The sequence below is a fragment of the Equus quagga genome, chromosome 12, assembly GCF_021613505.1.
Source record: "Equus quagga isolate Etosha38 chromosome 12, UCLA_HA_Equagga_1.0, whole genome shotgun sequence".
NCBI classification, from domain to species: Eukaryota; Metazoa; Chordata; class Mammalia; order Perissodactyla; family Equidae; genus Equus; species Equus quagga.
The window spans coordinates 34,908,274-34,925,290 of record NC_060278.1 but is presented as its reverse complement, the minus strand read 5'-3'; the positions used below and the strand labels follow the sequence as shown (position 1 = coordinate 34,925,290).

The window sequence follows — 17,017 nt, the reverse complement described above, 5'->3', positions numbered from 1 at the left end:
TCTTTGTGCACTTAACTCTGAGAAGCCACTGCGGCAACCTGAGGGTGACAGGCCTGGGAACAGAGGTGTGGTTGCAGCAGGACCCCTTTCCCAAGTGAGTCCTGTCTCCACCAAGGCCATGGCCATCCGAGGGCACAAGTCCCACGGAGACGCACAGCACCCCGGCCTTGCTGCTGCCTATCAAGCTGTTACAGCTATTACTAAAGCACTTATTGAACTTGTGCTGCCTTTGTTTCTACATAGTGATGTGCTTAAGTTAGGTTATGTTTGTAGTTGAATATCTGTGTCTGGGGCTCAGGAGAAACAACGCATGCGCCATCAGCTTATGGGTGATGAGTGGAGCCACAGAAGTGGAAGCAATCAACGTAGGAAAAGTGAAGAAAAGGGATGGGGAGAGGAAGAGAAGAGATGAAGAGAAGAGGCTGACGTGTAAGGAAAACGTATTGAGAATCAGCAAAGGAGACTGAGAAGGTCAGCCAGAGACGTAGGAGGCAAGCGTACAGCGAAGAGAGCCATGAAAACCAAGGGACCAGATAGTTCCAGGAAAGAGAAAGAGTAGCACCAGTGTTCAAAGTGGCAAGAAGGTCATGTAATAAAAGGTCTAAAATGTCCCCACTGCATTTAATACCCCAAAGTCCCTGATGACTTTGACAAGGTAGTTTCACTGGAGCCAGGGCAGAAGCCAGGCTGCTGGGGTTTGAGGACTGCAGGGGGCGAGGACGAGAAAGTGGAGACAGCATGTGTCCACCTGAACATGGAGAAAAGGGAAGCAGAGAGGAGGGGCAGCAGCCAGAGAGGGATCTAGGGTGGATGTTACTGGTTCTTCTTTTTCTTTTCCTGCAGGTGACCTGAGCACGTTTATAAGCTGATGGGAGAGAACCATTTATAAGGCAGGAGTAACCGTAAAGGCAAGAGGGAGGGGAAGCTGAGAGGATGCATCCCTGAGAACGTGGGGGCAGCCGCCACAGTGGCAGGTCAGCCTTGGGAGGGAAGCAGAGATGCCTTTTTCTGAGACTGAAGGAAAGCAGGCGGCGATGGGCGTCAAGTATTGTGTCAGGAGAGCCCCAATTTAACAGGCTCTAGTTGTTTGTTGTGTTTAATCAGAATGAGACAAGATCATACGAAGAGGGAACGATCTGGCTAGGAGACTGGCGGGGGGCTGTGGATGTTTGGAACATTGCTGTGGATGACAGAGGGGAAGGTTCGCGGAGTCAACCAGGCATGAGGAAGGGCTAGCAGGAAAGTAGCTCAAGAAAATAAAGTAAAACATGGTAGGAAAGAGGGAGGGCACAGGAGTAATAGGTATTGTGAATGCTCGGCCAAGCAGCATGCAGGAACCAGCAGAAGGACGGCTCCGCCTGTTAAGCCACACCAGTGCTTACAGCATCGATCAGAAGAGCAGGCATGAGCAGCATATCGAAACTGGAGATAGACACTAAGTGACAGAAGTCAGAGATCTCATTCCCTCATGCCCGCAGTGACTCCTCTCTGTGTGGCTACTTCAACAGGACACGAACTGCTCTGAGTCAGTGAGCGGCAGACCAGAGAGGAACACCCGTCCCCAGCCTCCTTCAGAGCACGGACATGCGCAGGCCCCACAGAGCTTAACGGGCTTCCCCCCAACAGGAAACTAGCTGCCAAAAATGACAGTCAGACGGTCCCAAGGAATCAAGAGGCTTTCAGGAATGTTTTTATTTATTCCTCTATTTGTATTTATACCTGTATTCCTCTTCACCTCTTAAAGAGCGTCCTCTCCAAATTCTAGATTCTCTGGAATAGAAATGCATAAAGCCATTACTAGGTTGAATAGATAAAAATCTCCTTTCATCTGTAATGTCACAAGCCTGGATATGCATATAATTTCCCCTAAAAATTCCATGCCTGCCAACGTTCTTATGTATTAGGGATAAAAATAAAACCTCTAGCACAAATTTCTATATTTTAGAGCAAACGGATGACTGCTAAGACTATATGTGTCAGAGGAACCCTCTGAAAGTTTAAACACATCAACTTGCAAGCTAACCTGGGTAGATCTTAGAACAGAGGCTGAGGATACAGATGGAGTGGCGTTGGTGTCGCCAGCTGGAAAATTCCTACCCCCAAGGGAAGCCAGCTAGAGTTACTGCACAACCATAAAGGCCAATGAACCAGCTCCCTTCCCAAAGATGATCTGTAACGCGATTAGAACGGGGCCTTCCTTTCTTTAGAGAGTCACAAGGCCGAGTGTGGGCTCTGGGTGCAGAAGTGAATCCTGTCAGGACCAAGAGGGGCTGACAGGGCAAACACGAAAATCACAGGCCCGGGTAAGAGACAGTGGCTATAATGATGTGATTTATAAAACTCTATTATGGGCCATGTGCCTGCAGCAGATGCTTTCTATGCATTATCCAACTTACTGCTCATCACCCTCAAAGAGTTATTATTATCTCCATTTTACCAAAAAAGACATTGAGGTCCAGAGAAAGTGAGTAACTTTCCCAAGACTGCATCACACAGTAACGATAGGTCCAAAATTTTAGCACAAATCTATATGACACCTAAGTATGTGCTCCTAAATGTTATGCTAATTACTCTGCTAATTATCACTAAAGTATAATGTGTCCAAAGAAGCGCCTGCCTTGCTGCTAAATATTTGGTATTCTGCAAAGAAAGGCAGAAGACAGAATTCCTTGCAATGAATTCTGTCTGGCGTGAAGAGAACAGGGCCCCAGCCTGCATGCACTCAAGCATGAGGCCAAGTGACATCCCCTTTGAGAAGGTGTGACATGAAAGCAGTCTGCCAGAAAGCATGCCTGGGTGACAGCAAGGGCACCTTGACCTTTGTCTGGGCCATTACCAGAGCAGAGTCACAGAAGGCAGCCTAACCTGCTCTCCTGCCCATAGGACCCCACACTCATGACAGTCGCCAGCAGAGTCCTTCACCTGGACAACAAAAGACCTTTGGATACGTTCAGGTTCCTTAACAACGGTAACTTCTCAGATGGTGGAAATGAAAGCCAGAATAAAAAGTTTACTCTTGGGAAATTACTAACATATACTTGTTAATGTTTACATTAAATTAACATAATAATTAAAAATAGAGGTATTATCGAAAGAATGGAACTGGACCCCTAGCTTACACTGCTCACAAAAATTAACTTTGAATGCATTAAAGACTTAAATGTAAGATCTCTAACTGTAAAACTCCAGGAAGAAAACACAGGGAAAAAAATCTCCTTGACATTAGTCTGGGCAATGACTTTTTTAATGACATCAAAAGCACAGGCAACAAAAGCAAAAATAAATAAATGGGATTGCTTCAAACTAAAAAGCTTCTGCACAGCAAAGGAAACCATTAACAAAATGAAAAGGCAACCTACAGAATGGGAGAAAATATTTACAAACCATTTTTCTGATTAGGGGTTAATACCTAAAATATACAAGGAACTTACACAACTCAATTGCAATAAAACCCCAAATAACCCAATTAAAAAATGGGCAAAGGACCTGAATAGACATTTTTCCAAAGAAGACATACAGACGGCCAATAGGTACATGAAAGATGCTCAACATCCCTAATCATCAGGGAAATGCAAATCAAAACCACAAGAGATCACCTCACACATGTCAGAATGGCTATTGTCAAAAAGACAAGAGATAACGAGAATTGGCGAGGATGTAGAGCAGAGGGAGTCCTTGTGCACTGTTGGTAGGAATGTAAATTGTGCAACTACTATGGGAAACAGTATGGAAGTTCCTCAAAAAATTAAAAATAGAACTACTATATGATCCAGCAATCCCACGTCTGAGCAAATATCCAAGAGAAATGAAATCAATATCTTGAAGAGATGTCTGCACTCCCATGTTCATTGCATTTACTCACAGTAGCAAAGATATGGAAACAATCTAAGGGTCCATCTATGGATGAATGCGTAAAGAAGACGTGGTATCTCTCTGTTTCTCTGTCACATAGGAATATTACTCAGCCATGACAAAGAAGGAAATCCTGCCGTTTGCAACAAACTGGATGAACACATAAGACATTGTTCTACATGAAATAAGCCAGAGAAAGACAAATACTGTGTTCTCTCACTTATATGTGGAATCTAAAAAAAGTTAAAAAGTCAAACTCACAGAAACAGAGAGGAAAATGATAATTACCAGGGGCTAGGGATGTGGGGGAGATGGGAAGATGCTGATCAAAGGGTACAAGCCTTAAGTTATAAGATGACTAAGTCCTGGGGTTCTAATGTGCAGCATGGGGACTGCAGTTAACAATCTGTATTGCATACTTGAAATTTGCTAAGAGAGTAGATCTTAAGTGTTCTCGCCACAAAAAGAAAAAAAAAAGGTAACTATGTGAGGTGATGGATGTGTTAATTAACCTGATTGTGGTAATCATTTCACAAAGTCTACATATACCAAATCATTACGTTGCACAGTTTAAATATGCACAATTTTAATTGCCAATTATATCTCAGTAAAGCTGGAGGGAAAAAATAGCTTTTGCTGAAAAATAGAAATGTTCGCATATTTTTTATCTATAGGTCAAGCTCTGTATTATGAAGTAGTCTATGAAAACACCGATTGGCAAGAAGAAACAAGTACTACTCATGCAATTTTTAAAATATGGAGGCTTCATTCCTATGAGGTAATTTCTCAATGGCTAGCATTTGCAGCACTAGAAAAATAATTAGCACCACCCAGATGTAGCTCTATCAACTAATACACTATTCTGTGGTAAGCTTTTTTTTCAAAATTTGGAGCAGATAATTGGAAATTAAAGTCAGGCATTAGGGGAACAATATGTTTAATATCAAAGCTATTTGCTACCTTTCTGATTTGAAATAACCTCTACATTTTACACACTTCTAAATCTGAAATGAAACTATTTTCTCTTGGTTAGAACTATATTTTCTTTTACCAGCAATGTTTTCGAGTTTTATGAGTATTGACAATAAAAAAGCTCTCTGATTCCCTAATTGGAACAGTTTTGAAAATTATAAATGATATATTTAATATGTGCAATTGCCAATTTCCATTTCTTGTTCTAAAACAGGTTATTAATCACGCAGATATAAAATATAATTGATGTTTTCTTATAAAATAGAAGTATTATTAAGAAGAGTAAAAGGGCTTCTATCTTATTTCAAATATTAAACTTCTGAGTTAAATGAACAAGATTTAGTCACAAATAAATGCAATTAAATACTTGCTGTTTATTCAATGCTTTGTGGATAGGAAGCCAAAATGAGCTGAAGATGCCCAACCAGTGCTTACTAGGATCCTGCTGCTACTGTTTATTCCCCAGCAAGGGTACGGCTATGTCTACTGAGTTCACTTGCTTGGTACATAGTGCTAATGAGGGAAAGGTGGGGTCAGTTTTACTCAAACCACAGACTGTGCCTGAGCCAGTCACCCAGCAAATGCACGACTTTATTCACAAAGGGAGCAGAAGAGGGGATGCGGAGGGCTGAGGGCTGTCACAGCGGCCGAGAGTCCACGCAAAAGGCATGGTTTGTATTGCCTTCACGAACAAAGAATAAAAGAAATGAAACAATGTGGATAAAAAGATTGAGAAACCTAGAACTTTAATTTTTAAATCTCATATAGAGAAGATGTGAAGATCTATCTATGCATCCATCTGCCTATCATGTATCTAGTGAAAGAAACCAAAGAGGAAAGAAAATTCTTGACACATTAATGCTCTGGCTAAACAAAACAAAATCCATAAAATAGTTCCGTTATCAGCTCCCAAAAGACGTCTCCAGCATCTGCAGGCAGCACAGTCTAAGCTCTAGGTTTAATCACCGGTAGGTAGGTTTGCAGGCAGGAAAGAAGGGAGTGGGAAGAAAAGACATGTTTGATTCTAACAAACAGAGCTTGAAACCCCAGCTGAGCCAGGACGGGGCTAACAGTCCTGAGCCTCCAGTGAGCTGAGCATCAGAGGGGAGGCGCAGATGGAGGTTCAGGATGGAGGGCCCCCCGTTCTAGGATGAATTTCTTTCTGTTGTCGCGTAACCAGACTGACCACCAGCAATGAGGAAAGTCCAAACAGCATCTAGTGACTGGGTTTAACCCCTGAGTTAAATTCATAATTCATATAGTCAGTTTCTCTTAGCAACAGTATCATCCATCCCCCCATCTTCTCATGTTCTGTGCATTCACCACTGGATGTTTTCTATTCCTCTCCTTTTCAAAGCCAAGCTCTCCTGACCACCTCTTCCCTCTTCATTGGGCCTGCAATTTCATCACGTTGTAAACCTAGGAATATGATTTCTACTATCTGCTTCGTCTACCCCAGTCTGCCTGTTCTCCACTGTATTTCAGGTTTCTGATTTCATTATATTGTTCTATAAAATGCTCATATAAAAAACCGATTTGCGTAACCTCTTTCCCATTTCAGGTAACATAGCAGGGTTTTTCTTTTGTTTGTTTTGATGGGAACACTTCCTCTCAATGAGTGCGCTGGCCACCTAGAGTCAGGTTAAAGACGTCCCTCTGTCTCTTATGACCCAGCACAGCCTGAATTCTCCGAATTTCTATTCACTAGTATGGTCCCTGCACTATAAAAAGTCTGTCACAAGAGGTCTGGCTTAAAATCTACCTCCCTCAATGCAGTATTAGGAATGACTGGCTTTGATTTAATGTAATTTAACTTAATTATTAAAGTTAAGGGTTTCTAAGTTGAATTTTCTAATTTATTGCTGAATTTTGAAGTAACCCTCATTACCATATGTCACTGATTCTAAAATATGCAGTTTTCACATTGTAACATCTCTGACATTGGGATGCATCCTATGATTGCTGTAGACAGTGTGACAGAGTTGTCACTTCACGATCTTGGTTGTTATTCCTGGTAGCATGACAGTTTCTCAACATTCAGTCAACAAATCATTTAAAGACTGTTTGAGGAAGGATTGTAAGGTCTGGTTACTGTCAGAATATCTTCCTTTGACATTTTCTAGTAAGCTTCAAAAACAAACAGAAGTCCGCTCAGAAAAAAAAGACAATGGTAGAGAACCTGTTTCTTAAAGTTACAGAGCACCATCAACACTTGTGCTGTGCACAGATGACGTCAAGTGGAAAACATGGGCATCAATGACTCAGACGCAAAGAGTGATTCGGAAAAATTGGATTCTAGATGTTTTCAGAATTCCTTGATCAGTTTATTTCACTTATGGCAGCCTTCTCTAGCAAACCGGGAACTCTGAAGTGAGGGGAGGGCTCAGGTCTTAGCCAATTTTCTATTTTAAAGCCCAGCTTACTGGCACAGGTCAGACATTCAAGGGATGGTTGGTCAATAAATAATAAATGAACAATGGGGGAAAAGAAGATGTTGAGACCGATGGGGGAAGAGAGAGGAAGTCTAGAGGAAAATAGTATGGGTAAGGCTTATTATAATGGACTTGAAGAATGAAAAGGAGCTTGTAAATTGACAAGGGGGTGGGGTGGTATTTCAGGCACAGGGAAAGGAATGTTTTAGGAAAAAAAGCTCTAAAAAACACACTGTGTTTGGGAAATCACAGCTAGCTTTCAGATACTTGGAAAGTCAACAACAGAAAGTAGTAAGACTGAGACTGAAGAAAGAGATTCAGATCGTGGATGGTTTCAAAAGCTTTTTTTTTGAAAGAAGTGTGGACTTCATTTCTAGGTCACTGATTCTAATCCTTTATCACTTTTATTTCACTAGTCATTCTATTAAAGAGTTATCATCTGACAACAAATAAGTAAAAGCCTGTTTTTTTCCCAGTAGGAATTTATATTTTCTGACTTTACATTATTTTACTCTTAATTTTTGGTAGGCTACTGGGGCAAATCTTAGTTATATTATAGAAAGTACACTGAATTGCAATGGTTTTGAAAGACAAGTCTTCTTAACCATTTCATTGCAACAATAATTATACAATGCAAGGATTAAAAATACAGTAGTTGGGGGAAATGAATAGGCAGAACACAGAAGTTTTCTTAGGGCAGAGAAAATACTCTGTATAATGATGGAGGTATGTCACCATGCACTTGTCCAAATTCATGGAATGTACAACGCCAAGAGTGAACTTTAGGGGAAACTATGTCTTTTGGGTGATTATGATATGTCCATGTAGGTTCATCCTTGTAAAAAATGTACCTTTTAGGTGAGAGATGTTGATAATGGGGGAGGCACATAAATGGGTGGGGGCAGGAGGTTTATGGGAAATCTCTGTAGATTCCTCTCAATTTTGTTGTAAACCTAAAACTGCTCTAAAAAATAAAGTCTTAAAAATACAGCAGTATTATTGAGAAATAATATCTTGCTTATGACTAAAAGATGTAGCCAGAAATGAAAATTTTCTTAGTAGTATAAAATTTCAATAACATCACTGTGCTATTACCAGTATCAGGTTTGGGGAGAAGTGGGACATCAAAGGCATTTGCTGGGAGATGTGAGCAGGGAACAGAGGACTTGGGAGAAATGTCACCATTACTCCTGGCACGCTAAATCTTGGCAGCAGGTGGCACACCTCACCTGAAGCGGATATGGAGAAAGAAACAGGATTCACTGACAACGCCACATCTTATTTACCTTGCCTTTAAGACCACCAGCTGGGATCGCACGTTAGCCCAGGAGAAGCCATGTCACATACACTCCACTTTCAGCTATGATGAAGTGGCTTCTAGACTAACTTTGAGCAAGACAACTAAAAGAGGTGATGAAATGCAAAAACAAAAGCTGTGCAGGCACTAAAAGACCTCAAGATGCATAAAGCAAATTTATTTCTATAAATAAAAATTTATGAAGAAATTTTCTACAAATTTCAAATGTTTGAAATCATACAGAGTCTACTCTCTGACCACAGCTGTGCAGAAAGGGTGTGGAGCTTAGTTTCTAACATGAGTGACTGGGCAGACGGAAATCCAGGCGGAGGGGGTGTTGCTGCTGGGGACTCCTCGTGGAGGGGAGGAGAGGAAGGCGGAGCAAAGGTAACGCGTGCATTTGAGATGCTGGCCGGAGATCCAAGTGGGGATGGTTAGTAAGTGAAATTAGGAAAGCTGATTGGGAAAACTCCTGTTGAATTTACGGGGAGCCTTGTCTAAAATGAAACCTCTGCCTGGGTTCACGGACTTCACGAGAGTTGGGTTTCTAGAGCACCCCACCTCCAAGCCACAGCGTGAAACGCTTGAGGGGGTATCTTTCTGACTTGGGAGTCAGGCTGGGAGCGGCAGCAGAACAGTGAAGGACCTGGGGTCTCACCTCGCCAGCCTGCCTTGCCCTCCCTGGGCCTACACCTGAACTAAATCTTTACCATTTCCTGAGAAGCCTCACCCTGAATCTTTTTCCCCAGCATGTTTGATTAGCTTCTATAGTCAGCGACGTCCTCACAGCTGAATTTACTCATGGCTAGTCTCACACTTATCTTTTATGGACTATTTCTAGAGAAACCTTGCTGGTATTTTACCAAAAGACCAGAATCTCTCCCTAAAAAAATTAAAAGATAATCCTAAAGCAAGATATTCAAACACAGATTTAAAATGGTTTCAAAAAATATTTCTAAAATGCACTGTTGGTATTTAATATGTCTCTGTCAAAGGATGAGAGTAGAGAAATACAACAACTGTATTTTAAAGATGTACATATGTTGTACTGTCTATAATATGTGCATGAATAAATGCCAGATAGATACACAGGAGATAGCTATGAGAAATTAAGGTCTTGTTTATCACTCTCCTATTGTAAAGGGAAATCATTTGTTTTCTTATTTCGATAAGAACTCTTATTATACACTAACAGAGCCTAAGTTGTAGTAACATATACATATGCTTGTGAAATTCAAACACTTCCTTTCTTGTGAGAAGGAATGACTATAATGAAACTCTAATTCATCGATCACCATGCAAATGTAAACAAGGACTTTCTCTCTAAATTTATTAATAGCTACTCCCTGTCTAGAGTAGCCAAATATTCAGCAGCTGTTACCCAGCGACCACCCCCCCCCCCCCGCCCCCGCCCACCCAGTACCACCTAGTTTTCACTTCTGGTTGAGTCGACGAGAGTTAGCATGGGCCATGGCAAGAAACAGACTTGTGCATGGACAGTCAAGAAGTAACAGAAGTTGTAGGTGACATCCCTCTCTTCCTAACTCATCTGCTTTCTATCCTTCCAGGATAATCAGACCCAAAGGACATGCAAGTAGACTCAATGAGAAAGATTATCTGCAAATACAGGCACCCAGAGTGAGCGGAAAGTAACCCATTCCTAAAAATGTGTCCGATAATGAATTCTCAGAAAGTGGGAACCCAGTTTCCTATTTTCTAAACAGAAAAAGTAGTAATACATTTCTAACTCACATAGATTGCATCTGTCAATCCACTATCTAGGCATTTTCTAGTTTTTTAAAAAAAATATTATGCTGCACTCAAGTAGCACAGTGAAGCTTTTCAGATCCACCAATCTCATAAGTTTTCTTTATCTTCCTAAGCACAGAAAAAATAACAAGCACCTTGGGAGGGACAGGTACATGCACCTGGCTAGCCTTATGTCTTGGCTTTAGCAAGCGTCCAACTTTTCTTTTGCTGAAGGAAAGGCCACCTGGGCTCACTTCTTTGCTTCATAATCTCTTCCATTTTTCAGAAGGCGTTTTCACTTAATAATGTGGGGAAGATGAGAAACAAAAATGCCCAGTATGTTTAAACAGCACACACATCAAATGAATCTGCAGCCAACGCCTTATCCTCTCCAGGGACATCTGGCAGCTCGAATGTTCCTACTGGCGCACAAGTGCCAGTGCCTTGTAGAGGCTACAGTTCAGATAGTAAATTCAGGGGAAAAATTTATATAAGTCAGTAAAAACTATGTGAGTTCAGTTAGTGAAGATTACAGCAAAATGAAAAAAACTATTTTAGAATTATTCTCAGTTTTCATGGGATTGTGAGACAAATTGCAAAGTGGCCATATCAATGATATTCTCCTGTGGAATTAGCTTAAAAGTCGTGAATCAGGCAGTGTTTCATAGTTTCCCTACATCTGACTATGTTATTTTAAAGAATATGTAGCATAAGGATTTCCATTTGATGGGCCAGAGAAAACCAGAAATCCAGTGTTGGTTCTGATGAGAAGTGGCTCTTTTCTCCCGGAAGTGTCCAGGAGGGAAGGATTCGTGTTTCTAGTGAATCATCATCGAGTGGCCAGTAGACTATGTTGCATAAACTAACATGGAACAACACAATTAAAAAAATTTCAGTAGTATTGATTTATCGTTCTCTCATTTAAAGGCTTTAATGAGCCTATTTTCCAAAGGAGAAGTAGGAAGTGTATTCAGTGAAATGTGTTGATTATACAGAAATTAGATATTATGTTACATGCAATTAAAAGCACCCTATCAGGATACCCATCGGTAGAGTAGCGTATCAACCGTGGCCTTACCCTTTAATTTCAAGGCTTCTAATACCTTTGAATCAGCTGTTACATCACTGACTAGCTTGATTTCAATATCCTGCGATGTCAGTTGGAGCAACTTTTCAAAAAGACGTTGACCCTAGAAAAAATATTCAGAGACAAAGAAAGTCAGAAAATCTGAAAGTATGCCATTTTAAATAGGTATAAATAAACTTATTAAAAATTAAAACTCTTCATTCAAATTTTAACAGGCAGGCACTTCAGCAATTGGCATTCATGGGAGATTTTTTCAAAACAGTTTAGATACAAAGAGAAGGAACACGAGTGCAGATTACATTATGTTTTCTTGAGGACTGTGCAGTTCAACAACTATTGCAAAACTAATTTCAACGCTACAATGCAAATCTTTCCTTCTTTTACTTCTTCCCGAACTCAAGCTATCTACACATGAAGAGGCGGCACAGAATATTAAACCGTTGAATTTGGGCCCAGAGAGCCCTGGATTTCAGCTGGTTTTCCAATTTACAATCTGTGCTTCTTAATCTCACCAATCTCCATTTTGTTCCTCAGCAAAATGTAGGTAATATTAGTATTTACTTTAAAAGATTTTTGTACGGATTAAAGGAGTTAGTATTAAGTATCTTTTAATTGTAAGCTATTATGCGAAGAATCTTGCCTATTTATCAGTGATTTGCTTAAATTCACCTTCTTGTTGAAAACCTGTTTTACCGAATTCAACTAATGTTCTGCCCAGCAAGCTACAATTATTAGCATGGCCTAAAAATAACTCAAATAAAAAGAAAATAAAAAATAAAGGTTTTCCTTACAGGATTTTCACAAGCACACAATTTTATTATTATTACCTTTTTTTGCTGAGGAAGATTGGCCCTGAGCAAACATCTGTGCCATCTTCCTCTACTTTGTATGTGGGATGCCACCATAGCATGGCTTGAAGAGTGGTATGTAGGTCCATGCCTGGGATCCAGGCCCATGCACCCTGGCCACTGAAGTGGAGCATGGAACTTTAACCACTCAGTCACGGGGACAGCCCCTAAGCCCACACTTTTTATAGTTAAGGTTTAATCTCAGGGAGACTCTGAAGAGTGACAGGTCCATAGTCAGTACAGTGGATACAGGCGAGTGGATTGTAACATTACCCTGTTTATTTTCCCTCATGTGTTTTCATGGACTCCCTCTCCTAAACATAAAAGGGACTGGGTCTTCTGATTTTTCAGAGTTTTGCTATTCAGCCACAAATTCAAATGCTTTCAGGATCCAGACAGGCAACAAGGCTTTGGTCTTAAGGGTCCCCAAGTGGCAGAGTCTTTCCTTACTTTGTAAGAATGGACTGCTGACAACGATTATGTGGAAAGGATTTGGAGACTGGGAAGACACGATGGAGGAGATGTGGATGTGAAGCAGTGAGGCCTGCAGTTCAGCCTTAGAAGAGAGAGGGGCCACGGGCCAAGGCCCTAAAACTTTGGAGGGCTAAGGAGAGAGTTGTCTGCCTGCGCCAGGGCGACCGCGACAGCATGGAGGTGTCTGACGTAATCCAGCCATGCTCCAGCCTGGAGGTGGCCCGGTCCAGCTCAAGTTCCATAATCCCTGGGGGTTGGAGGATGCCATGCATGGCTGCTTCCTTTCCATTTAACTAAGTGTGGTCATAAAGGTTGCCCAAAGTAGAACTCAGTAAAAGTGACCAAATTACTCTGCACCCAGAGCCTGGAGGAAGCCTCCCCACAAACCAGATATTCCCATGAGGTATGCTGACTGAGTGCACTGGGCAGCTGTAAATTGCTTCTTCAAAAGAGAGGTGGGAGGGGAGAGGGAGAAAGAGAGAAAGAGACATGAACAGACAGAGAGGACAGGAAAAAGACCCAGCTGCTGGTCTGCCAATTTCAGGGTCTATGTCCATTTCACTTTGACTCTGGAGAGGCCAGGGCTTGGGCAGTGAGAGGCTCAGGGGCGCATGTGAGGGAAGATGCGCAAGGCACGGCTCTGTGGGTCTCCTGCAGACAGAGTCATCACCAACACGACCTTCTTCGTCAGCTCTGGCTCTCCTCTGAGGTGTGCACCACACTCTTGTCACACACGCTTGAAGGCTTGCTGATGTCTGCATGGCCCAGACTTCAGACTCACGGTCGTCACACAGTCACCTAAATTGTTCGTAGGTCCCCCTCACACAGAGAAAGGGCTTATGTGCTTTGTGTGTTTTACAAGACCCCATAGTTAGTGGGCCAGTATTTTTAAACAAACGCCTTTTTATTTTGTCCTTTTAGTTAACATATTTAAGCACAAATGAAAGATAAGAGATCTTCTAACCTATCTGTATCTCTGTCTCTGTGGCTTAAATTGATTCCCACCATGTTATTTTTATGAGACTTAAAATGAAGACCAGAATTCTCAAACAAGAATGAAAATAGAAACTCCAAAATCTACAGAGACTGGCAGACTGTCATTCAATAAAGCGTATTTTACTTTTAGTCTGTGCTGATTACTTACACCAAGGATTCTTACATTGTTTAATTATAGTGCTCACTGTAATGAACTTGGGCTTGAGGTGGAACTTCTATTCAACCTCCCCATTTTCAGTGTCTTAACTCCCTGTCCACACATTTTCACTAAGATTCTCAAAGTGTAATAACTTCCAAAGGTATGAAACACCTGCTCTGAGCAGAAACCTGCAGTACGGCCTGCTGCTGGGTGAGCTAAATTGACTCATCATGTTTTCATAAAGGAATAATAAAAGTCCCTCAGCTTTTAAAAATCAGAAATTTAAAGCTTGCCCTTTCTGGTGAGAAACATTAGCCAACACTTCCAACTTCACTAAATCATCGTGAAGACAGTGTGTGGCTCAGGAATGTTGACCTGCATTAAGCCAATTTTTTCTGATGTCTGCAAGACCTTTCGATAAACAGTGAGGTCCTGGGGAGGGAGCTGCACCCCAAGGACAGAGATCCAGCGCAGCCCCTTCGTGACTTTGAAGAGCTGCTTAACGCAGAGGCCCTTTCAATCCCAAGACAGCAGGGGTGAAAAATACCACCTGTTTCTGTTGACCTGAAACAACCAGTGGACAGGATGAAATGCAGAAACATAACTTGAAGGGAAAAAGCAAAATTACCAAAGAGAATCAGAAGAAAGTCATGCTCTATGAGATTAATTTGGGGATCACGTAGAATATGGCCATGGTTTTCAAGCTTGTTTTAGCAGTTAAACTCTTTGTTCAAATGAAAACTTAACCTAAACATTTCTTTCAATCCCTCTCTGCCCTGCTCTACAGAATCCCCAGGGGTACACAGAACACAGCTGGAAAATCACCGAATTTTACCCCTTCATCTGAGGTCTGATGTGGAACCGTCAGGATACCGAGATTGAGAAGGTCAGGGCTGGAAGATACCTTTGAGATCAATAGTCTACTCATCGCCCAAGAAAATCAAGTAATGTGCTGATGGTTCCACTGTTTTCTCTACAAGACCATTTTGTTATGTTAACGTTGGGAAAGGAAGGGGTATTTTGGGAAGGAAGTTACCCTTGACTCTCTCCTTCCAATCCCAGCTCTGGTACATTCAACTCTCCTGAGCTAAGTAAGCAGTTCTGGAGCTGGAAGGCGCTTTATTACCAGCAAAGTTGGGTTCTGAGGAGTCCCGGTGCCTGCAGAGCCACGGTCAGCCCACACGAGTACCCCAGTGCTCCCCGTCCTCCAAGAGGCTGGGCAGGAGCCAAGGCAGCCTCCCCCCACGTGGGCTGGGAGGTGGAGTACTGAGGGAAGAGGGGCTCTCTGCTTGCCCTGGTGGGGGACTATTAACTATCTAGTACTGCCCTTCCTTCGCCTGAAAGGAAGAAGTTACTAACAATCTGATGAAGTCAAACAGTAACATATTTAGGGGGACCCAACAAGAGAGAAGATGCTTGAACACAATGGGCACCTCATGATACAGGCTACTCAAGAAGACAGAAAGTGGAGCTGAAACACAGCATGAGTACTCAAGAATAGTCAGGCATGGCCGGGACTGTGATTTCAGAACTAAACTGGAAGAGTAATTAAAGAAAAATATAGCTACTATTGAGGCTCATATTAGTGGCCTGAAAACCAAATGGAAGAAATATCTCAAAGTGCATGCACGCACGCACACACAGACACACACGAAAACATAAGACGTAAAGAAGAGAAAAGAGTGATGGATGAACGGAGGAGATACAACATGTGGCTCATAGGTGTATTGGAAGAGAAAAAGAGGGAAAAAGAAAAAGGTTGCAAATAACAGAAGGAAAATTGTCCAACTTGAGGAAAGATCTAAATCTGTAAGTTGAAAACAAGATGGAGGCAAATGTAATGTGGAAAGACACACGCAGGCACGCTCTGTAAAATTACGCAACATCAAGGAGAAAGAGAAATTCTCACAAACTTCTGGCCAAAAACACAACAAAAAAATTGACCCATTGAGGAAAATGGATCAGACCGGCATGGAGCTAAACTGCAACACTAAGCTAGTACATGGGGGCTTCAGACTCTGGAAGAAAAAGACTGAAGCCCAGCAATGCTTGACTCAGTCAAGGGGTTTACCTGCCAGGGAGAGAGAAGGAAAGCTTTGCAGGTATATACAAATTTCGATATTACATTACCTACACAACCCATATGAGGAACACTTTCAAAGAAAGACTCTAACCAAACAGTAAATAACACAACACCATCAAGGAGGACGAAGGGAGAAGAAACGTGATGAGCAGATGCTGTGGACATGTGTTTGATGTCTTTGCTAAACAAGGATTTTTGAAAAGATGAGACACCTTACAGGCGAAAGTCTTCTGAGAAGCTATAACGTGCACTCTCAGTGGGGCACTATTGCCCCCAAGGGGCTGAGAAGTGCTTTGTGTGTGTGTGTGTGAAAGTTACTATTTTTATGAATAAAACACAGATCTATCTACAGTAAATATGCAATATATCTGTGGTATTAAAATCTCACTTAAGGGGGCAGAATTAGGAAAAAATGTCTAAAAAGGCTTAATAAGGTCATAACGAAAAGAAGGTTGAGAAACACTGATCTACAGCCAAAAGGATAAAGAATCTCAGTAAAAATTAGAACAAGAGTTAGGGCGGGCTTAAAGTGCTAGCCAGGAAAAAGTACGTCATTATTACATATTGCATGGTTTATGGAGCTAGGACAGTTATAAAATGGTATGCACCAAACGGCACAGCAGGTAAATATATAAAGCAAAAGTTAATAAAAATGCAATGAAAACTACCACAATAAAATACTTCAAAATATGTTTCTCAAAACTGGGCAGATCTTATAGGAAATAAATGAGGATATATGAAAATTAAATAATACTATCAATAAACTTGATTATATATATATACATTTATATATATTTCTCATTCTATACATCAAACCCCCCAAAACAATTTTTTTTAAAGATTAGCACCTGAGCTAACATCTGTTGCCAATTTTCTTTTTTTTTTCTTCTTTTTCTCCCCAAAGCCCTCCAGTACATAGTTGTATATTCCAGTTGTGAGTGCCTCTGGTTGCGGCATGTGGGACGCTGCCTCAGCATGGTCTGATGAGTGGTGCCATGTCCGTGCCCAGGATCCAAACTGGAGAAACCCTGGGCCGCTGAAGCAGAGCGCACAAACTTAGCCACTTGGCCAAAGGGCCAGCACCCACA

At 41.5% G+C, this 17,017-nt stretch overlaps 1 protein-coding gene across 1 annotated transcript in view; it reads right to left on the bottom strand.

Moving 5' to 3' along the window:
- The window catches only part of PLD5 (phospholipase D family member 5), a 352,464-nt gene that overhangs the window by 121,312 nt on the left and 214,135 nt on the right, over positions 1–17,017 (bottom strand). The window contains exon 4 of the mRNA XM_046679401.1: positions 11,381–11,492. Coding sequence (XP_046535357.1) covers positions 11,381–11,492 — 112 coding nt within the window. The remainder of the gene's footprint in view (positions 1–11,380; positions 11,493–17,017) is intronic.